The sequence below is a fragment of the Sturnus vulgaris genome, chromosome 2 (assembly GCF_052056855.1).
Source record: "Sturnus vulgaris isolate bStuVul1 chromosome 2, bStuVul1.hap1, whole genome shotgun sequence".
Lineage (NCBI taxonomy): Eukaryota > Metazoa > Chordata > Aves > Passeriformes > Sturnidae > Sturnus > Sturnus vulgaris.
The window spans coordinates 38218602-38242257 of NC_142244.1; the positions used below are offsets into that span (position 1 = coordinate 38218602).

The window sequence follows — 23656 nt, forward strand, 5'->3', positions numbered from 1 at the left end:
AGAGCCGGGGGTCTGGGAGAGCCCGGCCCGCCCCGCGCCACAGGCGGCCCGCGGGGAGGGGACGGGGGAAGGAGCAGGACAGGGAGGGGCGGGCGGAGCAGTCTCACCGCCCGGAGCGGGGCACAGCCGCCCCTCGCAGCACAGGGGGCCGGCAGCTCGCCGCTGTCGCCTGAAGCAGCTCCGTGTTGCTGCTGCTGCTGCTCGCCGCCCCGGGGTTGCCATGGGCCCCGGGCTCGCCCTTCCCGCGGGAGGAAGGCGGCGGGCGGGGCGGGAGAGGCGCGGGCCCGGCCCGGCCGCACGGCACGGCCTGAGCTGCGGCTGCCCGGGGCTTCTCCGCCTTCAGGCAGCCCTGGGCTACAGCTTTCACGGGGTTCCCAGGAGAAGTGTAACAAGTACCAATTCTCACCTCGGAACCCCCCAGTGATGCCCTGACCAAAAGGTATTGAACCAGCTTGTGCTCTGGATGATCGGACTCCAGTCACGTCGTGGGCATCTTAAACCGTCTTTTCCTGCAGTGATCTGATCCTGCTCCTCAGTTCCCTTAGTCAAAACCAGCTGGTACCCTGGGGGTAAGCCGGGTTCTTTTGATGTGGGGGGAAAAAAAAGGATCCTGTATTTCCAGAATCCTGCTTCCAGACACGATGAACCCTTCCCAGTCCCATTTAGAGGTGTGCAATGATAATTACGTGGACCAAGTGGGCTTAATGGACCATTTAGGGCTTAATTATCCTTGTCATTAGAGAGCTGTCATAAAGCCTATTTATGCAATTTATAGGTCTCATTTTTGTTCTATCTCCAGTAGACAGAGTAATTTGTTCCCTTTTCTGAACAGCCTTCTATATATTTAAAGACATCACGTCTCTCTCTGCTCAATCTACTCTGAACTTCAGTTGCTGGGATTTAGTTTACAGTATTCCAGGACACAAAGCTTCATATTTGGGCCAGGGGACCGGGCTAAATCCCTGCTCCAGGAAGAGGTTGCAATTACTAACGCAGAAGTAACTCCCCACAACAGTCAGCAGCCATCCACACACACCACTGTATGGACTGATACCACCCTGATCCAATGTAATTTTGTTCCTCTAGACTGTCTCTAATTTAAAAGCACTTTTAAGTCTGGTATCTAGAACAGGGCAGGCTTACAACTACAGCTCCAACCTTAATAGAAGAGTCAAAGTACTGCTCGCATCTTAAAAACTGCATGAAACCTGGGTGTCAACACGGGAAGAAGTTTTTGCAGCCAAACATCTCCTGCACTGCAGATTATTTCTACTTAAACACTAAGGGGGAATTCTGACTCCTAACTATTCCCACTGCAAGAGTAACCCACTAAGACTGTGACATTGCTTTGAGTTTTAGTGCTTGTCTTGCTCCCAGCAAGTTAAAAATACACACTGTAACTAGCAAAGTGAATAAAACATCTGAAACACAAAACTTTATTTCCAATCCCACAAACGTCCCAGCCACACACACCAATCATTGAAAGGAAGAGACTCACACTCCAATATATGCTTAGTTTTATTTATAACATTTAAGAAATATTAACATCTCAGGATATCTGGTTTACCATCTAAGTCCAGTCATAAGCAACAAAAAAGAAAATGTTAACCATGTTTCAGATGAGCATTCTTACATTCATTCCCCCTGTAATGTAAATAAAATTCAGGTTTATTAAATTTGTGTTTGACTAATGGAAAAAAAAATGTCTTAACTACCAGGCATCCTGGTTTGTTAGCTTTTTTTGTTGGCACTTGTGTTCACCACAATCAAGCACTCCAGTTGGTTTGTTAAATTTTCCCCTTCTACCCAGAACTGTCTTTTTGTGAGGTTTTTCTGTGGATTTTTTTTTATTATTTTGTTGTTGCAATTGTTTTTTTCAACATATGGATATGTAAGTTTGTTCAAATAACTTTAAAAAGGCAAGGAATCTAGGCCTGTTTGAGAAGCTCCTTCCCTTGATAACCCACCTATGGGATAACTGAAGGAAGAGACTTGCTTTCATTTCTCTGAATCGTATTAAGCAAAAATTAATTTTAATTAATTTTAAACTGAAAAAAGTACAGAAACACTGTCTTTATTTGATGGTGTGCATAAACATTACACTCCATATATAGCAAAAATATCTTTTATTTATAATTTACATTTCAACAAGTGAAAATTTTACATTTTTACATATACCATTAAATTTTCACGCATCTACAGAACTTTCACACAATGACACCTGAAACTGTGCAGGCAATAAGAAATTTCAAATACAAAAATGTATTTATTAACCAAACAGTAGTTGAGGCCCTGCCTCAGTTGGACATTTTTATTCATATAAAAAGTATTTGCCTTCCAGAATTAACACAGCAGCTCTTCTGTTAAAAAAAAAAAAAAAATCATACCGCAGTTTATTTAAACAGACTCCTCGGGTTCTGTTTTAATTTCTGTAGATGCAGGTGTGTTCTCTTCTGCACAGGCAGGAGGGGTGTCATTAGGTTCTTCTTTGATTTTAGGTGAGTCACAGGACTCTTCTGCTTCTTGTTTAACAATGTCCAACATTATATTTAGTGGATTTTCTGAAGGAGTCTTGCTGGGAGATGGTGTGCAATCAAATGATGATGTCTGCAAAGTGAAAGTCAATGTAGCATTACCACACTAAATTAACCATTTTTAGCCTTTTTGCTTTTTTTCAAAATGCAAGTATGCTGATGGTCAGGCACTCAAAATCCAAACTTCTACTTCATCAAACTTTTAAGAAAACAAATTATTTTTTAAATAGCATTACTTTTTTCTCAATTCCTTTGAAAAATATCACCAAGCAGTGATGAAATGCTTAACACATTACCATGAACTGTTTCCTGCTATCCACCCTCAGGACAATTTTAACTCCCAAAGCATTAAAAATGTCACACACACCAATACCCATCTACTCCATTATTACAAATTCCTAAGATTACACACATTGCTCCACAATAAATCCATCAAACCATGGCTTTGCTTTATGGCACACAAGCTGTCATGCTACATCACAACCAGAAATGCATCTCAGCTAATTCTGTATTATAAACTTGCCATGCCCAAGGCCTCCAACTCTTAGGCAAGAGAAATCCGTAGCACATTCTGCACACATCTGCTCCCTGCAAAGTCAAGAGATAAAGCAAACAAACTGAAAGCAAATGGCTTTCAAAAATATGAAGGATCCACTTACATTCTGGTAATCTTCGTAACAAGATGGATGGTAAATCTGAAAAAAAATTGTTACACATTTAAATATGTAAAAAGTTATAGTAGGATCACTGATAACAAACTGCACAGTGTCTATAACACATTACCACATAATTAATCTACTGAAACTGGTCTAAGCAGGCTAAGTATGGTGTAAACTATACCTGCAACAAGGTTTTGAGATGCTTATTTAGGAAACGTTATCATACAGAAGGCTAGTAAGTGCTGGGAATTACAGAAGCCTGGTGAGTGTTGGGAATTATCTCTGCACAGCTGCATGCAGAAATAATTGAACCCATATCTACACCCATAAAGAGAGAGATCCATTTTTCTTTGAGCACTGCAGTGTAGGAGAGGGCTAGTGAGCCCATACCAATGACACCAGGATTTCAGGCACTTCCAAAGGCAGAGATATTTATGTATTTGGAAGCCAGGAAAACTACAATAGGAATCCTTGAGGAGAAAAAGAGCACTTGCCACCTCCTCCTGGTTTTTTTTTCTCTAATTCTTCAGGGGTTTTACTATAAATTAGAATCACAAGTAAATAAGATCAGTTTACCTTTTCATCTACCCTGATAGCATTCTTCAGGTGCCACTCTTCCTCTTCTTCATCCCAATACTGTTCAAATTGTTCTTGGCAAATTTCACAGCTCTGAAAAGTTATTGGAATAATGAAGGTAAATGGTGTTATTGCAATTTGCTGAACACATGAAATTCAAGAACCTAGTAGGAGTCAAATAAGATTCCTTTAAACTAAGTATATTAAGGCCTAGAACATGATCTTTCCTCCACACCTTAAAAATCAATTTAATAATTAGCAAACCTTAATTAAAAATTGAGTATGGTTTGCAGAAAGACAAAGAAATCACCCTCTGCCCCTGAATACTCTTTGTCACTTGAGAAGGTAAGCTTTGCCCCTTCAGCTATGAAGTCTGAAAAGCATTTTGTAACAGTGTAATGCTGCCTTACTGCCATGTAAGACAAATCCATTACAGCAATTTAACTAGTTTTATTTATGGTATTATCTTAATTACTTCCCCTTAACCTGCAATTTCAAGTCAACAAGGGAGAACTTTTAGATGGAGTACTAACATTTTAGTACCTTTGTGAAAAATTATCAACCCAGAGAACAAAGCACAAAAGATGCTTTTTAAAATAAAAAAAAAAAAAAAAAGGCCTTTCTGGTTTCATAGTTAGTTTCTTAGATTTAGCACATAACACTAAATTGTAGTTCTAACAACATTTGTATTTGATTATTACACCAATTCATCTACCAAAATACAGCTCTACTGGTTACTTTCAAATAGTATTTCTTTCTTCTAATGTCTATCTGCTACCAAAAAATAAATTTTTGTGTTTGATAGTATCAAAACCCCAGTAAACCCTGATCTGAATGACAAACGACCATCAAAAGACAAATCACTTACTCTACTCTACTTAAACATTCAGCAAATGAACACACTTTGCCCATGTCACTTTTGCTAAATCCACAGCAGAATGCCAATGGGTGTAGATTTTTTTAACTACAGATGGTTTATACCACTCCTGCCCCTAGGAAGCAACCATTACATACACAAATACATGACCTACGCACAAAGGCCCGAGTACAATATTCCAGTCTACATTTAGTAACAAGAATACAGCACAAGCCTTTGAAAGACTAGGTTCTTGCTCTCTGGGTTGATAAATAGATTCTTGTTACCTAGCAAGCTGAAACTTACCTCGACCGCTCCAGCTGGTCCAGCTGGGACACTCTGAAACTCCTTCTCTTTTGCAGCTTCCTGCGTCTTCAACACAACCTCTTCATGAGCTTTTTCAAAGAACTGGCTTTTAGCACGCTCCTCTAGATCTGCTATTTCTTCAAATTCAATCCAGTCCTAAGGAAAATTTTCATTCTCAGTCAGACATCCCAATGTATCGTATTTAATAAATCTTACTTTGTTAAAACTGAAATATTTCCCACATGTAGCATGTAGAGCAGTGTGCTCTCACAATGCTACATACACTTCAAAAACTCTTTTTATAAAAAAAAAATCGCTATCCTTCAAATTCCATTCTCAGTGGAAAGAAAACAGTGCAGTAAGGAGTTTATTGTTCATCACACAATTGCCTTTTGTATTCTGACAGGCATTTGCAGACTACTTGAAGTATATAAGATATCACTATCACAGCCAACTCCAGTGATGATGCAAATTTCAGCTGCAATCTACAGCACGTGCAGGAGTAAAACACAGAATCCAGCCTGTAATTTATCCACACAAATACTGCATTACTTACTGTTAAACTGTAGTACCATCTCCTGTGTGTAATTTTTCTGCTAACATCTTTTTCTGTCCGGTTCTGACGATAATGCCAATCTAAATGATCAGCATAAACATCTGTCTGTGAAGTAGTGAATCTCATTCCACAAGAGTAACACTGAATTCCAGTGTACAGTCGATTTATAACACTATCGTAACGCCTACAAAAAGAGATTAAAAAAAAAAAATCTTAACACTTCTTCAAAAAGAGACAGTAAGAAGTTTCTCAGTAAATTGCTTAATTTGCCTACAACAGTAGGGGAAAAGCATGAATCTGCTCCAAGTTAAAAGTACACAACATGACTAAATTTCATCCTGATTTTCACAGCACAATCAACTTAAAACATTCAAAAAACAATGGGCTCTTATTAACGATTCATAAGAAACATGTTACTGTTGTGTCTCACTCCTACTTGCTTTTCTCACCTAAAAATGCACAAATAGCAATGCCTTCATTTGGCCCAGCTTTACAAGCTACATCTAATTCCAACTCGCGCCATGGGCAGGGACACCTTCCACCAGGTTGCTCAGGGCCTCATCCAATCTGGCCTTGAACACTTCCAAGGGTGAGACATCCACAGCTTCTCTGGGCAACCTATTCCAGTGCCTCACCACCCTCTCAGTTAAGAATTTCTTCCTACTATCTACAGTAAACCTCTTCTTCAGCATAAGGCCATTTGCCCTTGTCCTATTACTTGTGGCCTTACTAGCCTTGTGAAAAGCCCCTCTCCAGCTCTTCTTGTAGTCCCCTTTAGGTACTGGAAGGCTACAATAAGGTCTCCCTGAAGCCGTCTCCTCTCCAGACTGAACCACCCCAACTCTCAGCCTGTCTCCCTAGCAGAGGTGCTCCAGCCCTCTTACCATCTTTACGGCCTCCTCTGGACTCAATCCCAACAGGTCTGTGTCCTCCTTGTGTTGGGGCCCCAGAGCAGCACTGCAAGTGGGGACTCACAAGAGCAGAGGGGGACAATCACCTCCCTTGACCTTCTTGTCACACAGCTTTGGATGCAGCCCAGGCCTGGGCTTCACTGCCTATCACAACCTTAGTGCTTAAGTAACAACACACACCTTGTGTAATGCTAAGTTTTCCTATGTTAATTTTCCGTCTTTTTCCTTGCACAACTTCAACGAGGCTGACATCAAACAATGCAGGTAACCCCCTCTGAATCACAAACTGACAGATAATATTTTAAAAGCTTTCTGTCTTGGATGAACTATCTATCTACTGCCACGTCATTATTCCTACTGTAAGCCCATTCTAGTATACGCACTGTCTAAGTTCTTCAACTATGAAGTTAGTGAGGTCTGGAACATTCTGATCTTCATTCTGATCATCATCTTCTTCTTCAGCAGTCGGCTGGGTCGATGTTTCGTTTGCTTCTAGAAACCATGAAGATATAATTTTATGAAAATTTCAATACATCATCAGAAAGATCTTATGTGCTCCTAAGAGGTTTTTTTTAAACATTATTAATACAATCTGACTATCGTCAAACACAAGTGTGTAACAGCTACATCAGTCATCTTCTGACACTAATAAAAAAAAGCATAAAAGAAAATAAGCCAGAATTTCAATTGAGGAAAACAATTTTTCACCTCAGTATTTGGCACTAAAATTCAGTCTTCACAGATACAGAAATATTTCAGAAGATGAAAAGACTGTGATTATAATCAAGAACAAGTTATGTAAGCACAGCACCAAAGACAAAACTGACTGCTCTGGATAACTGAAGTATAAGTTAAACAAGATACTAAAAATTTACTCAATCACATGCACTAAGTTCCGTCCCAAAAACAGAGTTCAGTTTAAACAAAACCATACAAAAGTTTGTATACCCAGATTTACACATCAGCTGTGGATAAACTAGATAATTAGAACATAATAAATCTACATACGTGCTGAAGTGGAATCAGTTTTAGACAATTTGAGGATCCCTGTTTTCAGCAGTTTAGCAAACAATTCATTCACATCAACCTGTCCAAGGTGGTTATCAGGATATGAATGGGAAAGGGCTCCTGGGGAAGAACACAAACATTCAATGTGGCAAAAGGTTAGCATCTGAAATTGACTTCACTTTTATCTCTATATTTCACAACATAATTTTCCTGTTGCCTATTGCTTTCATTTTTTGTTACTAATTATTTACCAACTCCCTGCTTTATCTAGTGTTTGGCTAATGTTTTCCCTTGCAACAATGTAACATTTTCCCTTCCTTCACAATGTATTCTGAAGTGCTATCTAAGCTGTTTGCCCACACACAGATCTCTACTGGATGGTGGTTCTTGAAATGCAGTATTGTCCTGGATTCATACTTAGACATTTCACTACACTCAATCTACTTCATCACCTGGTTTAACCTTTTATGATGTCTTTGAAGTTTTTCACTATTAACCACTCATACACTGGAAAGGTTTGCACACCCCAGCACAGCAATCTAGACCTACAGACTGATGTCTTCCACAAAAACAGATCAGAACTACTTTTTTTTGTTTTTTCAGCACAACTTTATACTTAAACCACATGGTTAATGAAAACTAACAAAAGCCTTCAGGGTTTGAGAAAAGCTTCTTAAGAGATGAAGGTGCTAGAGACACATCTACAACCACCTACCTCACTGAGGAGACTTCCCTTAAAATCCACACAGACCCAGAAAATCAGGACATTAAGAAAAGGTCATTTTTCTGGCTACCACTGAACGAACAATCCAAAAGAAATAAAAGGAATTCTATTGTTACACACCTGCAGGGTTCTGAACAAAACTTCCAGGATTTGGCAAATACTGCTGACCTTGGCCATAAGGTCCTGGTTGACCAGACATGAGAGAAACCTGTGAAAGTAAACATTTGAGTATTCTTTGTATAATAATGTCATTATAAACTTACTTTTCACATTTTGTTATTAACTTCTAGATGTTTCTCAATAATTTCACATATATTGAACTCCTTCTGGGAATGAACCATGTCAGTTTGGTATTGAAAAGGACCACAAATAACTATATGATCCACAATTTTCATTTTCCACTAGAAAAATTCAGAACACATCCTCATTTTGCCTAATATTAAAAAAACAAGCAAACAAACAAAACCCCACCAGCAACACATTCAACACCTTTCCTTCTACTTAAAAATCACGTTTTCCAAACACAGTACTTCTTTTTAAATTGCTCGTGTTCACCAAAATAGAGCTCCTCAAGAAACTCAAGGAACCCGCAAATGTCTATAAATAAATGCCACAATTAATTTTTATCAAGAACAGCAGCATTCACTACCGACACACATCTTGAAAGCAAGACTTTTCAGCACATCGGCTACAGTAAGCTGTAGGTAGAAAAACAGTCTATACAATACACTTGTAATAAAAATGTTTGGGTTTTTTTTCCTAACTGGTTGCTTTCTGATTTACACACTGTTTAAGGTTTTATCCCATTAGAGATCTGCAGAACACATTATCTGCTTCTGTACCATCAGTTAACTCTTCACATTCACTTTTTATCCCCGAAAATGAAAAATGCTTTTTAAAATCTCTGATCTACTGAAAGAAATTACATCAGTTTCACCACTTTGAAGTATCATTTCCTCTTTTCGAAGAGAGATTTCCAAGAAGCATCAGCAAAGACAACTGAACTGATAAAGCAAGATGTTGCCAAGAGAATTTTAAAAGACAACAATGCAGTTGAGCAAGAAGTTCAACAATGGCCCTATGTTCCTCAATTCCCCCAAGTTATGGGTATCTCTTTAAAACTGGCTTTTAACCAGTAGTAACAGCTGCAAAAAGACACCTATTATTTTGGTCCAGTCTAACTTCACACCTCTTAGAAAAATTAATCGTGTATATTGCACTTACATTTATCTTTCTTGCTTTATATAGAATTCACCTTTATGGAAATTCAATGAAAATACCAAAGGCTTCAAAATGATTGGTTTTGTTCTAATGTTGAAAATAACGATTTCAAAGACATCTTCTGAACTATTAAGTGTTTGCAAAGATTCACTATTTTATCTAACACTGAAAAAAAAGGATTCTTGAAACACAGCAAACACAGCAATGCATGTCCTTCTTAAATTATCCAATGACTATTTTAGTTTGAAACTGACTCTCAACCTGCCAACTCTTCAGAAAAATATTCCATTTTTACAGGAAGAAATCCTGCTAATTCTGTAACAAAAACACTTCTGCAAGCAAAGTATTTGATGCCATCAGCTCTTACCTGATTACTTCCCATTGGCATATTACTGAAATTTCCATACTGAGGACCCTGGAGACCTTTTTCTTCAAAGTAATGTCCAGCTGCTCTCAGTGGGAAGCTCTGTGCTCCTGGGCCAGCTGGCCCATTGAAATTTGGTCCGGGTGAACCATCAAATATATCAGGTCTCTGGAACTGCATTCCATGAGCTGGTCCATTGTAGCCTTGGCCAGGATGTTCAACAAATGGACCACCTTGTCCATATGGTGACATTTCTAGTCTTGAGGCAGGATGGTTAGCTACATTTTCAAAACGTGCGCCCTGAAGGCCAAGGGGCAAGTCAAACCTAGAGGCTGGCTGGTGAGGTCCATCAAATCTTTGAGGTATGGCTGTTTCAAATCTTGCTTGTCCCTGCTGGCCAGGTGCCAACCTTGGACCAGGCTGCCCATGAATTCCATCAAATCTTTGCAGAAGAGACAGCTGTCCAGGCTGACCATCAAATCCAGCTCCATGACAGCCATCAAATCTTGGACCAGCCCGACCAAGAGGACCATCAAATCTAAGTCCACCAGCTCCCTGGTGTACTGGTCCATCAATCAACCTAGGACCTAGACCTGGCTGTCCACGTGGTCCTTCCAATCTCAGTCCACCACCCGATGGTCCATGCGGCCCCTCAAACCTGAGCCCACCACTTGATGGTCCATGTGGCCCCATGGGCTGACCATGTGGCCCCTCAAACCGGAGGCCACCTCCAAGTTGCCCATGGGGCCCCAATGGCTGTAAATGTGGCCCCTCAAACCTGAGGCCACCTCCTGGTTGACCATGAGGCCCCAAGGGCTGACCATGGGGTCCCTCAAACCTGAGACCACCCCCTGGTTGACCCCGAGGCCCCATAGGTTGACCATGAGGTCCCTCAAACCTGAGACCACCTGAAGGCTGACCATGGGGTCCCTCAAACCTGAGACCAACCCCAGGACCTTCAAATCTAGCACCACCTACAGGCTGCCCTGCAGGCCCCTCAAACCGCAGAGGCCCAAGAGGTCCCTCAAACCGCAGCGGACCTCCTCCACCAACCTGGCCTGGCGGTCCTTCAAACCTCAGGGTCCCCGCCAGCTGTCCTGGTGGCCCATCAAATCTGAGGGCTCCAGCTCCCCCTGCTCCTGCCAGTGGGCCATCAAACTGAGATGCACCTGCCCCCACCAAAGGCCCCTCAAATCTCATAGCAGCCTGTCCAGCTGGCCCATCAATTCTGGAACTCGAACCAGCAGCAGGACCATCAACAAAAGGACTTCCTTGTCCATCAACCCCAACCCTTGCAGCAGTCGGTCTAGGTGAGCCATCAAACAGAGGTCTGTCTTCCATCAGTGCACTTATTCTCTGCTTTGCTTCAACACCTCCAAATCTTGATCCTGGACTTTCTGGAAATGGTGCTTTCTCTGGATCTTCATATCTAGCTCTTTTGAAACGTTCAGTAAATGGCGACCTTGGTTCCTCTCGAACACCTAAAAAAACCAGAACAAATCACATGACCACTCACTAATATATTGACAAATTACTTAACAGATGTAAAATAAAGTAAAATCACGTACCAGCTTGCCCAAGAAGCTGTCTTTCTTCACGATTATCAAACCTACAAAGTGCATCTCCATCTATTTTCTGGAACTCTGCTGCACTTTTCCCCTGTTGTCTGAGAGCATCCCTAAATTCATCCGATTCTCCCCAGCTGTCATAAGGATCAGAACCTCTTGCTCCTTTAGTAGCACGCTGGTCTTCAAGTCTTCGTCGACTCTCAAGCGGTGACAGGTTTTCAGCAAAAGGTCTTGTAGTGCCACTTACAGGAGAGTGTCTCCTTGATCTTTCTGCAAAGGGTTCTTTTCTGTCAAACTGAACCCCCCGCTTGGCTTTTGCCTGCTCACAGTCTATTCCAGAAAGCAATGCATCAGGTAAATGATAATCCAAAAGATCATCAGGATCCAACAGATCAAGCCTTGACAATGAATGCTGAACTTGTGTCCTTTTCAGTTTAGCTTTATGTTCATAATATGTTAATTCTGCATCCGATAGAAGAGGTTTCTTTTTCAAACCACATTTTTCCTCTGTAGGGCTATCCCAGACATTACATCTGTGCTTTCCTTCCTGATACTGGAACAGCTGTCGAATCTGATGAGCTACCACGAGAAACTCATCTTGTGTTATTTCACCAGATGTTAAGCGGTCATTAGCCTGTAACACAAAGTTAAAATTGAGACTTACAAAAAAGAAGAAAAATCCATCCCTGGGACATTTCTGTGAAGGTAGATTTATTACTATTACCTTCTTAAGTAATTCTCTTTTACTTGCAGATGTCAATTCTTTGGGAATCTGTAAATTGGCATCCACACTTAACCGGTGCTGCTGCTTTGGTGCTCGGGGTGATAGAACTCCTTTACCAGCAGGCCAGTTTTCCCGATGTCTTTGGTGTGGGGATTTAACAAGTGCTTGGTGTTCATCATTCTGCTGTGAGCTGAAAACAAGAACAGATGTAAAACATAGATTATTTCGTTACTCAGGACATAATGGTTCCTACTAGGATTGATCATGGCAAAACATCACTATCACCTTAGAATCTAAGTATGCATCATCTCTGTATTTCACTAGCAGAAACAAGTTAAACCTATCAATTTTAACAACCTTAACAGTGCCTCTCAAAGTCAACTATACTGAAGCCAATAGGAGAATTTCCACTGACTTCACATACAAGTTGTTTAAAAGAGTATAACTTACTTTTTGCTTTCTTCCCAACCAGATTTCCATCTCTTGCCTGATTTGGATCCCTGCCAGTTTTCTGCATTCTCCTTTGGATCTGGAGACGCTTTTGCAGAATGCTGCGTGGCTGTCTCTTGGGGTCTTTCTTCTTGGGCTTTTTTCAATCTCCTTGGATCACGCACCTCTTGTTTAACATTTCTCTTATCTCTTGCTGCTTGTGTGCCTTCTTCAACATGAGACTGCTTCGGGCCTATCTGACGTATCTTTCCAATTTTAGGAGTTGATGACGTAGGAGATAAACTCCGAAGTCGTCTTTTAGGTGATCTCCTCTCTCGTCTTTTTGGAGAATGTGTAGATGGTGATCTTGCCTTAGGAGAGCGTGATCGTGACCGTTTTCTACTACTTGATCTTCCTTGTTTTCCACCCTGCTTTTCTGACTCTTCTGTAGTCGTGTCTTGCTTCTGAACAGCACCATTAATCACTTTATTTCTGCTCCCCACCAGTCTATGTTCACATGTCTTATGGTCCTCTTTTTCCTTCTTCTCTGTATTTCTCCTCTTTTCTTTGACCTCCTCTTCCTTCCCCTCTGACTTATCTTGAAGATGTCTTTTTAGTCTTGGATCCCTCTTACTGATGTCAGAAGCCTTAGTGCTTTCACATTCCTGGCTTTTACTGTCTTTAGTATCAGGCAGTTTATTTTTCAAAGGGGATGGCGATTTAGATTTTGCTTTGGACTGTTCAAGTTCCTTCTTCTGTGTTTTTTCACTTGCTTTTGATTTTTCTGACTTTGTTGAGTTCTGCTTTTCAGCTTGTGCTGTTTTGTTTCCCTTGGTCTCAGACTGACTGGTCACACTTGGTGAAAACTCTTTCCTATGAGACTGATCTTTAGTATGAGAAGAATGTTGACCCATCCTATTAAGTCGAGGATCCCTGTTCACTATTTTGATGTCGTGAAGTGGAGGACTTGGGGATGGTTTGTTTTTTTCAGATGGCACAGCAGTCTGATGAGGTGGTTTAACTGTCATATGAGGTGTGGGAGACATGCGTTGCTTTGAAGGTGCTGGAACTGAAGCTATACTAGATGATCCCTGCTGAACACTAAGAGATACAGCCTGAAATTGGAAAAAATCCAGCATTAATCTCTATGCCGCAACTCCTTCCCAGAGATGCTAATATTCTGTCTCAAAACCAAAATTGTAATAGCCATGTCTTGAAAATTATGAGCTTCAGCCATTTAACTGAAATTGACCCAGTAACTGCTAATTACAAGCACTAAAATAATGCAGTACCATTACAAATCAAATTCAAATACAATGCAAGATTAGTATATAAAGTAAATATTGCAAAATACGTAACTTTGGCACACGGTCCAGTTACAGTGCTAGCTTTCCTATATATTCCACATGCTCTAGGCAACTCAGCTGCCAAGTATCCTATTTTCACACTTCAGTTCAAAGATGCTTTGTTCTGTATTGTCAGCTGCAAACACAGGAAGACTTCCAACTACTGCTGACCAAGAAACTGACTTTGTTTACAAACCATCAGGCTCCTTTGTTCCTTAGGAACAAACATATTTGAAATAGCCCAGCTCGATGTCAGTTGCAAGAGGTGTAACATGAAGATCATCTTACATCAGTCAGGTATCATTTTGAAGAGAAATTAAAACCAAACCACAAGATTTTCACCTTTTTTTTTTTTTTACATTAAATTGTAAACTTAACGTTTCAAGATAACAAAAACTGCGCAGGAACGCCAGATCACCTTGCATTGCTCTACTAGTCCTAAAATAGCTACACCTGCCTAACATGAGGGAAAACCAATGTACTATACTTACCAGTACAGCTAAGTACTCTCCAAAAGAGAGACCCCAACTATGAAAGTTTTATCAACTATCCTACTCACCAACTGTGCTTTAGTCTGTTCCAGCTCCAGCTCTAGTTTTTTTTGCTGAAGTTCTAACAACTGCTTTTGCTTTGCAAGCAATTGCTGCCTTATCAGTTGCTCCTGTGTCAAATTCTTTTGTATTTCAGGAACAGTTGGAGGAGTAGAGGCACCAGAAGTGACAGCAGAGGTAGGTGCATTAGATTCCTCTGGCTAAAAACAAAATAAAGAAAAGTTACATTTAAAATCCTAATGAAATCAGCTAAATCCATCTCCTTTCAGTGTTATGATTCAGTACCAGGACTTAGCTCGTACAGCAGTTATAAACTGAAATTTTTTGCCCCACCATGATTTGCCTGCTTTGACAGGTGTAGGAAATTTAATATAAATTCCTCAATGTTCCAAAACCTAGAATACAAATATGTAAATAAAAGAACCAAATCCTTCAAATATTCTGAATTTGTAGATTTCTCTTACCTGTTTACAAAGGCCAGATACTTCATTCTTAATATTCTAAATTGTCAAAAAGCAGCATACAAACAATGAAAACTATATGTATTACCATCTGTTCTTACAGAAGGCAGAAAAACTTACCGATTTATTTAAAAACTTAGGATTCACATGGATGCTAGAAGTATTCACATTTGGGGGCAGAGGTTTAATTGGCCAGGCAGGATCTAATGAGTTGACTCTGACATCAAGTGCATATAGTTTCTTCAAAGGAAAAATATCATCCCATGTGGAGCGTAATTTAAATAAACTTTTCCTAGTATTTTCATCCACCTAAAACAATAAAACAATTCTATGGCTTGTTAAGTTAATATAGAACAATTTCTTAAACTTTTCTGTAGAATTTAAGATTTCATTCATTTCCTATTTCTACCTTGCCATTTCAACATACTGAACTTGCTACACAAAATTTATAAGCAGTGCAGACAACACATCTGTATCAACAGGATCAGTAACAGAAGCTCAAATGTGGAATTGTTGTTCCAAGGCCATTTGAAGATTTTATTGTGTATTACCAAGCTCTGAGAATTTTCTTTCAACTTTTCCATTAGTAAAATTCTCATTTTACTGGCCCAACTTCTGTGGAAAAAAGTACAGTAACAAAAGTATTGAGAGGCAACAGCCTCTGAGAGAGTACATTATTCAAGTGTTTATGCTGGGGTATAATAATGACAAACAAATCAAGAAAAAACGAACTCTGAACAGCAAAAAAAAAAAAGGTGTTCTGCTCAGCTGTTTATCACTGAAGGATTTTTTTCCTCAGCAATTAAATGAGCATTGACTAAAGTAAAGTCAATTATTATTTCAGTTCAGCTGCAGAATTAGACCCATCAAATGTACTTTTAGGACCAGAGACCCTTTTATCTCTTTACAAACAATTGGATGATCTCATGGCAGCTGAATTACAAATTTACAGGGAAGCAAAATTTAGTTCATCTCGTAACTTGAGTGAGTCAATTAACTAGTAAATAAAAAAAATTAGAGGACAAAATACATGCAGTTGTCCTAATTTCAAAATTCCAATTCAATCATTAAGTATTGCCCATGCAGATGATTTCTGCTGTTGTTTTCAGATGTCACATCTAGACACAGAATATTCTATAAAGTTTGGAGGTTCATTTTGGGCAAGAGCAGGAACTTCAATGTAAGTAATTCATACTTAGTAATTGGGGAATGATGCCTCTATACAACTTTCCATGAGAGGCTTCACTGAAGTTCACTGCAAAAATATGCAGGAATGACTGAGCAAACACTTCTGACTTCAAGTGTCTAAAGATACCTTAGTGACCATTTACTGATAAAACTAAACCTGTAACAATGCCTGTGCTGGTATTCTACTCATGTCTTTTAACATGACCAAATAAGCCATTAGAAATGACTGCCACTTTACACATCTAATTAGTACACATTAGTAGTTCTAGTTAGCTTAGTAACAAGTTAACATATAGAACTCTGAAGAAAAGTTATTATCCAGAGCTTCATTCAGCTGCAACCTTAAACGCAACTCAACAGAAGAGCATTCACAATTCAACACCAAAAAACCAACTAAATTCAGCTCTATCTGCTCTATACACAGGAGTTTGCATCTTCTACAGTCCTTGATAACAATCCATCCCTTACTTCATCATACACTTTACATCTGAAAACCAAACATAAAGCATACTGGGATTTCAGATCCTCACTAATATGTAATGGTAAGTATGCAAAAGCTTCATTCATCTCATTCTTATGAAATGCCACTTTCTTCTAACACACAGGAAACCACAGAAATTAACCCTTTTCTGATCCAACTTAAACCAATTCAAGTCCAGCCTTTCAAAACCTGGACTTTGATATGCTTTTCTCACTGAGGAGTATGCACAATTACTTCACTGGGCTTCACGATTTAGAGCCAGAATTAAAAGATATGGCAGCTTTCAATGTTGAATGAAATTATATCACTTATGTATAATACAGTCACATATTTTAAGGTCCTTCCCCTGCACAGTCACAGCATTTTTTCAGCTGACAGACCACCAAGAGAGAACCAGGTTTCAGTGCTACTCGCTCAAGAGTTTAAACACTCATTCTGCACAATGTGAATTATGTAAATCAGACAAACCTAACTACAGGAGAGTGAGGCTTTGAGAAATCCACAAGAAACCAATTCTCCGTCTATTCTTGGCATAAGGACTATCAATCATCTTAAAAATAAACCAAGGATTCGTAATTAATTGGTCTATACATTACAGAAAGTCCATCCAGCTAAGCCATCAATAATCAAAATACCGTTAGTAAAATCTTGCCTGGACAGGAAAGCTACACACCAAACTAAGTAATGCTTTGCATCTTTTAGCTAACTTACATGCTTGATGGCAGAAGGAATAATCTTTCACAGTATAGATATTGAGATTTATAAAAAACAATCAATTTGTATTGTTCACCACACAAGAAAACCCAAACCTTAAAGCACGTACTTATTTTACCAGGAACAAATTTTGCTTAGAATACTTTTCTGAAAGTGTATATACCTTTTCAAATACACAAATAAATGTTGCAACTAGGTTTTTAGTAAATGCAGTGAGATACTCTCTTCCCACATTCTTGACAATGGAATCCATTAGGTACATAACGGGTAGCTTCTCTGATGCAGGCGCCTGGAGTAATAAGAAGAAACTGAGAAGTTTAGTACAACAAAAACATACTTTAACCTTTTCAAATAAAGGGATTACCAATCCCAGAAATACAGACCTCTCTTTCTGGTTGCCACTATAAATACCAAGGGATTTGGCTTGGGATTTTTTTAATACAAAAACTTAATCTGAAAAATGGACACACAGTTCAAAGTATAATGCAGTGGGTCTACCACACAAAAAAAACGAAAAAACAGGAACGCCTTACGTTAATTTGTTTGTGTCAAAGCTTTGAAAAAAAGGGGGGGAAAAAAAGAAGAAAAAAGCCCATGAGACTGTATTGCCACTAGTGTACCAGGTGTAACCTTTCCCTTGAGGAAGTAACTTAGCAGGAAACCATCGTCAGCACTCCAAGGAACTTCTAAAAATCGTTTATAATTCAAACCTCCTGGATGGATTTTTCTGGATTTCACAGAACACAAATTAAGACTTCTGGCAAATAGCCCAAGTCAATGAACTTCTGTAGCTGTAAATTATATGTTGATTATCACAGTCCTTCATAAATTACATGCAGAATAGGTTGCAATTATTTCACTGTAATCCAACTGGATATAGCAGAGTCCCATTCTCTCTTGGCACTTGCAGATGGTGATGGTGCTCATTTCCAGAGTGCATGCAAAAACACAGTCAGAACAGAGTTCAAAATCCAGTTAAAGCTCAATCATCTGGTCGACTGGGTAAACACACAATCAATCTCAGGAACTGCAACCACCATTTTCATAGAAGATGGTCTTCAGACTCTGGACACAGCTTTGCTACAGGAGGTTTGGGGGTTTTTGTTTGTTTTTGTTTGGTTTTAGCTGGGTATTAAATTATTTTTTAAAACGCATACCAAGTTTGTGCAATAACGTGTGGTGACCCTAGACCGCTACAGCAACTTCCAATTTACAGAAAGCAGTACTGGACCAATAAAAGTGGTTTTAATGCTTGCCAGTGGCTTTCACAAAGCAGAAGGCACAGCAAAGTTCCAAAAAACATCAGCAAGTACACAGACTTGCTGAAGAGGACATGAAAAACAACACAAGCAGGGTGTGTTGACTATGATCCCCTTGGAAGAGCATCCACTTGTAATAATTTAAAGTTCCATTCACCATCTGGATAAAAGCAGAATAACTTCACTCACTACTAATTTTAAACAGAACAGGCTATTAGATTAATTAATGACACCTTACTTTGCAGGTCCATTATCCAGACAAGTGTGTAAAGTGCTACTGCTTCACCATTTAAAACTCAATTCCATCCCCTTTAAGGTGGTTCACAGAAGGGCACCCACTCAACGGTATTTTTACATGGGCAGAGTGCTTCCTCATCCTTAAAAGTGTACTAATTTACCATGACCTGAAACTTATTATTGAAGAGGGCAGAACTCCTTGTTAGTTGGGTGCGGGAGGGTGGGGGGGAGTGCCACTGTCTTCAAACATATTGGAAAAAAGTTGAAACAGGCCGGTGATGCATTTTGTATATAAAGACAAAAAACAGCTAAGTTAGCTAAAAGTAAGTGCAGCATATTAGAAGCCAATCTCACACTGTGACGTAATACTGAACTGTAAACAATGTACAAGTGTTAGAAAAAAGCATTGCTTAAGTCTCAGACATAAAAGACTGTGGATCTGCACCTATTTAAAATGTCTGTGGAATATTGGCTTCTTCTTCAAAGCAGTCTGCACAATGGCACATTAAAAACACTCCAGTTCTGAGTGTCTTCCTTTTTAGCAAAATGACAGTGCACCACCATGTCTGACTTTTAGTCAGCTGTGTTAGGGACACAAAGAGCTGTCTGAGAAGTACCTATGCCCAAGAGCTACTCTCCGAATTAAATTCTTCCATTTCACCAATGCAGGAGAGTAGCTCACTACACTCTGCCAAGCTGTAAGTTTGAGATGCTGGGGAACCATTAGTAGCAAAAGCACTGAATGAAGTTTAACCGTCACTTTCATCATGCATCCGACTGTTATCGCAATCACACACGGAAACGCCCTCGTCTAGGTAAGCTGACTTCACACTACGGAGCACAATTAGCAGCTCAGCAGCGTACCCTGCTTCAAATATAAGCTATTCAGGTGTCGCATTTTAAGAAACGTGACTTAAATATGGTTGGAATATTTAAGTCTTCTCTTCTGCAAGTGTTTATTAGGTCAATGTATCTAGAACGTATTTCAATAACCACAAAAGGGAATCCCACACCAGAATGCATTTTGTTCTCAGGTCTCTGCAACACCCCCAAACAAGAAAGATGCCCGCACGACACTAACCAAAAGGCAGGGAGGCACCGCATAATCACCAGAACGCAGAAGAACACTAACTCTGAGCTCATCAGCATAATATTAAAGACTTCTTTACAAAACTCCCACTGTTCCTTCAAATAACGTAGGAAAGCTATTGTTGGAAATGTGTGGCTCTTTTTTATTAGTTCCTAAAAGATTTCAAGTTTAAAATATCTGGCAATTGAACCCCAAGTCACAAACTTGTGAAAAAATTTGTTTTTTTAAAAAAAAGCAACTTTGTATACAAAATGGATCTTGGAAACAAATTCTGCACTACACAACGGTAAATAAAAAGACAAATACATATTTCACACTTTTTATTTACAAATTTTATCATACCAGTCACACATTTCAGAACCATTTATTAAATTGTAAAGCAGACCACTCAAGTTTTACACTAAACAAACTGTCTCCAGGCAACACTTTTTAAAAGTGGCTTAGTAAAGGAGATCACTTTCCCAGAAACAACTAAAAACTTGCCTTGAATAAACTACAGTCATAAACAGTAACTAGGCAAAACTAACCATTGATACAGGTTTTAAGACATCTTTTTAAAAACCCCCACATTTCAGGGCAAGTTCTAAATCACCCAGAAATGAAAAAAAAAAAAAATAAAATTGACAGCAGTTATTCATCACAAATCATTTTATACACATCTACTGCCCTTTCGGAGATATAATGGTGAGAGCTATTAGATTATGAGGTCACCTCCCCAAGGAATAGCAAAACTCAGCCACTGGCAGCATTTAAAACTAGACTGGAAGTGGTCTGTAGCACACTAAAAAGACATCCTGCATTGATAGAAAGATAGATTAAGTATCTTAAAAGATGTTTCCCACCCCCATCATTAGATAGTACAATTCTCACCATTATAAACCACGATTAAAGCCAAAGAAAAAGCCTTTTAACACCTGAGATCAGAGGGAGCAAGGGAAACAACGGGGGAGGGGTGGCTGGCATGAATACGGGGGAGGGATTGAAAGAAGAACCCTTTTCTTCTAAAATGCTCGCTAAAAAGGTGCTGCAAACCCCCATGCATGTACAGTGGCTGACTGATGTCAGCAACTGCCTGGGCTGGGCTCGGAGGGAGCCTCCTCTTTCCCTTTTTATATCATGTGCCTTTCAGACGCCATGTTAGGATCCTACAGGCTGCTGCAGTTTCTACAGTCAGGGAGAATTTCTTCTGCCACATCCTCAACCAATAAACTCCTCTAACCAAAATAAATTAAATACACACACAACACTAGTGCTACTTGGGGCACAGATCACCTGAAATCCAAACGGATTATCCCAAACCCACAGAATTTTCTATAACGAGGCAGAGCAAAACAACCCCTATCACCACCACACACACTTCTCTAACCGAAGGAGAGATCATCACCTTTCACCCACAAACTTTTTTACGATATAAGGGAGCCCCCACCCCTCAATTAATCTCTCACAGGGACCACACTGGGGAAATAGCTTTAACTTCTACGTAAAGGTCACTATACTTCGTTCTTTAGTGGCGGACAATTTGAGTTCTGGAAACTTAACCTTATTTTCCTTTTAGACTATCCCCCCAAGAAAGACCCAACTCTCCACGAAATCCCCCCACTCAAGTCCTCTCTAGTAACTGCACTATCCACCTACTGTAGAAGTCGCCTGAATCCAAGGGTTTAGTCACCAGATTCGGACACCGAATTCTGGCTGCATGTCGGGGGAAAAGCCCACTCCAAGGGCGAGGAAGTGCAGCTTCCAGTGCCCAGTCACTGCCGGGCCGCCATGTTGTGCCTGCTATTTACGCGGGGCTCACAGCGCGAGCCACGCTGCCCTCCCTCCCTCAGCTCTTCCTGGGGCGAGTCCCAAACCCTTCCCTACTCCCAACAGGGTGGTGTGGGGGCTGCTCCCCTCCCTCGAGTCCCCTGCTCCCTATGCGATGGTGGGGGTAGAAGTAGTAGCAGCAGCAGCACCCTTAAGCTTCGCGATGGAAGAAGGAGGAGCCCCCGCCCGCCGCCTCACCCCGTTGCTCCTTGATCCCAGTTGAGACACGCTTCCCTCATCCGCCTGTTTCCCCCACGGCTACCCCCCAGCCTCCTACACTCCCGTCCTCCCTCAACTTCGTCCAAATCCTGCTCTCTGTTCACCCCCTCACTATCAACACCACCCCCCCCCGCCACTACTTCCTAGGCCCCCTCGCCGCCCCAGCCCAGCCATGCCCACCCCGCCCGAGCCTCTCACCCTCTCTCTCTCGACCCACTTCCCGACCCTCGGGCCCTCTCGTCCCCGGGCTCTGCTGTGTCCCCCTGAACCGCCTCCGCCGCTCGGCTCCCCCCGCGCCTGTCCTACGGGCCCCCAGGCCGCCCTACCCCGTTGCCCCGGCCGGTCCCCCCAGCAGTATAGGTAGGAGTAGTAGTCGGTGGAATATAAAAACCTTGGCGATTTGCGCCTCGATCAGGGAGACGATGTCCTTGGCGAAGGGCACGTTCTCCTCGGCCAGGATGGTCAGCATGTTGATGTGCGGCTTGCTGTTGAACGTCAGGTCCTCCAGCGACGACTGGTAGTCGCGGCACGCGTCCTCCCGGGCCTCGCTGCTGCCAGCGCTGCTCTCCGGGGCCGACATGCTGCTCCGACCAGGACCCGACCCACCGACCGACAGCCCCCTCCCCGCGATCCCCCGCCGCCGCCGCCGAGCGATGCCGATGCCGCCCCCCCGCCGCTGCGCTGGGCTCCTCTACCGCATCCTCCGCGCTGCGGCTCCCGCTGGCTGCGCTGCCGGTGCCGCCGCTCCTCGGGCCGCCGTCGGCTCAGTCTCCGCGCTCACAAAATGGCGGCGGCGGGCACGGCTCGCGAACCGCTTCCCGCAGCCGTTGCGTCATGTGAAATTGTGCTCAGGAGAGGGGCCGGCGTCTTGGAGAGCCCCTTTTGTTCGCCGGACGCGCCCTGATTGGCTGGCGCCCCGCCCGCGCGGCTCGCCATTGGCTCGCCCGTCACCACAGCGGCCTCCGATTGGCTGACACCGCCCTTCCTCACGGCTGACGGGCTGCTACGCCCAAGTCCCGCTCCCGCACGGGCGTCCCGACTCGCCATTGGCCGCGTCTCCCGTCCCGCCCCGCCGCTTCCTCCCGCCTTCCCGCGCTGCCCCGAGCGCTGATTGGTGCCCGGAGCAGCCCCGCCCCCTCCGCCCGCCATTGGCTCAGCCCCCACAGTCCCCACACGGCAGCGGCGGGAGCGGTAGCTCCCGGGAGTGCTCGGTTTTCGTGCTGCATGGGAAGCGGCCGGGCGAGGAGCAGTGGCCATAAATAAAACCACAAGAAGTTCCACCTCAGCATGAGGAAAAATTTTTATTACCTTAGGTGTGCCAGGCTGGCCTGGGAGGTTTGTGGGCTCTCCCTCTCTGGAGACCTTCCAAACCCACCTGGACGCGTTCCTGTACCACCTGCTCTAAATGACCCTGCCTTGGTGCGGGAAATGGAAGATGGTGGTCTCCAGAGGTCCCTTCCAACCCTGGCAATCCCGTGATGCCGTGACCTCGGCAAGCGCTGCTGCCCTCCCTCTTTGCCATCCTTTTAACCAGGCACCGTCGCACCAGTGTTCCCAGGTCTGCACAGAGCCAGGAGCTGCAGGAAACAGCTAGGGAAAGTAACGAAACCTGCCTTTCCTCGGTCATGAGATTTGCCCAAAGATATCTCTTGGAAGTGAAGTTGCTTGCAAAGCATTTTCAGGTGTAGCCATTCCTTCCCCCATGCTTGGTATTCCATGGTAACTGGAGAACTGTTAGCATTTGAAACCAGGTTAGGGGTGAATGCTTCATTAAAATACACTGCATAAAACACATCATGTGGGATCATGTTTAAAGTGCAAATTATATACATACGCACATTTATTCTGCAAACATAGCAAAAGAAAGA

At 41.9% G+C, this 23656-nt stretch overlaps 1 protein-coding gene across 2 annotated transcripts; it reads right to left on the bottom strand.

Annotated features, from left to right (window-relative positions):
- Positions 1-1500: 1500 nt before the first annotated feature.
- On the bottom strand, positions 1501-22633 carry PCF11 (PCF11 cleavage and polyadenylation factor subunit). Of its 2 annotated transcripts, XM_088159288.1 has the most exons (17): positions 22180-22633; positions 17341-17466; positions 14915-15103; positions 14342-14533; positions 12458-13551; positions 12008-12197; positions 11284-11917; positions 10591-11196; positions 9719-10509; positions 8251-8338; positions 7407-7526; positions 6782-6890; positions 5488-5671; positions 4932-5087; positions 3770-3862; positions 3194-3229; positions 1501-2607 (listed from the first exon to the last, which is right to left on the bottom strand). In XM_088159288.1, exons 1-17 carry the CDS (start codon positions 22366-22368, stop codon positions 2398-2400), a joined length of 5007 nt encoding a protein of 1668 aa, XP_088015414.1. In that variant the 5' UTR covers positions 22369-22633; the 3' UTR covers positions 1501-2397. The 2 variants fall into 2 exon arrangements, with proteins under 2 accessions (XP_088015414.1, XP_014731237.2); XM_014875751.2 differs by having other exon boundaries at positions 9719-11196.
- Between the last annotated feature and the right edge of the window lie 1023 nt (positions 22634-23656).

Bases quoted from the DNA above. Each gene is read 5' to 3' on its own strand.
- PCF11 (XM_014875751.2), bottom strand. From the start codon at position 22,368: ATGTCGGCCCCGGAGAGCAGCGCTGGCAGCAGCGAGGCCCGGGAGGAC. The intron at 3,230-3,769 runs GTAAACTGATCT...ATTTTTTTTCAG, and splicing joins CTATCAGGGTAGATGAAAAG to ATTTACCATCCATCTTGTTA. The intron at 2,608-3,193 runs GTAAGTGGATCC...TTCACTTTGCAG, and splicing joins GTTACGAAGATTACCAGAAT to ACATCATCATTTGATTGCAC.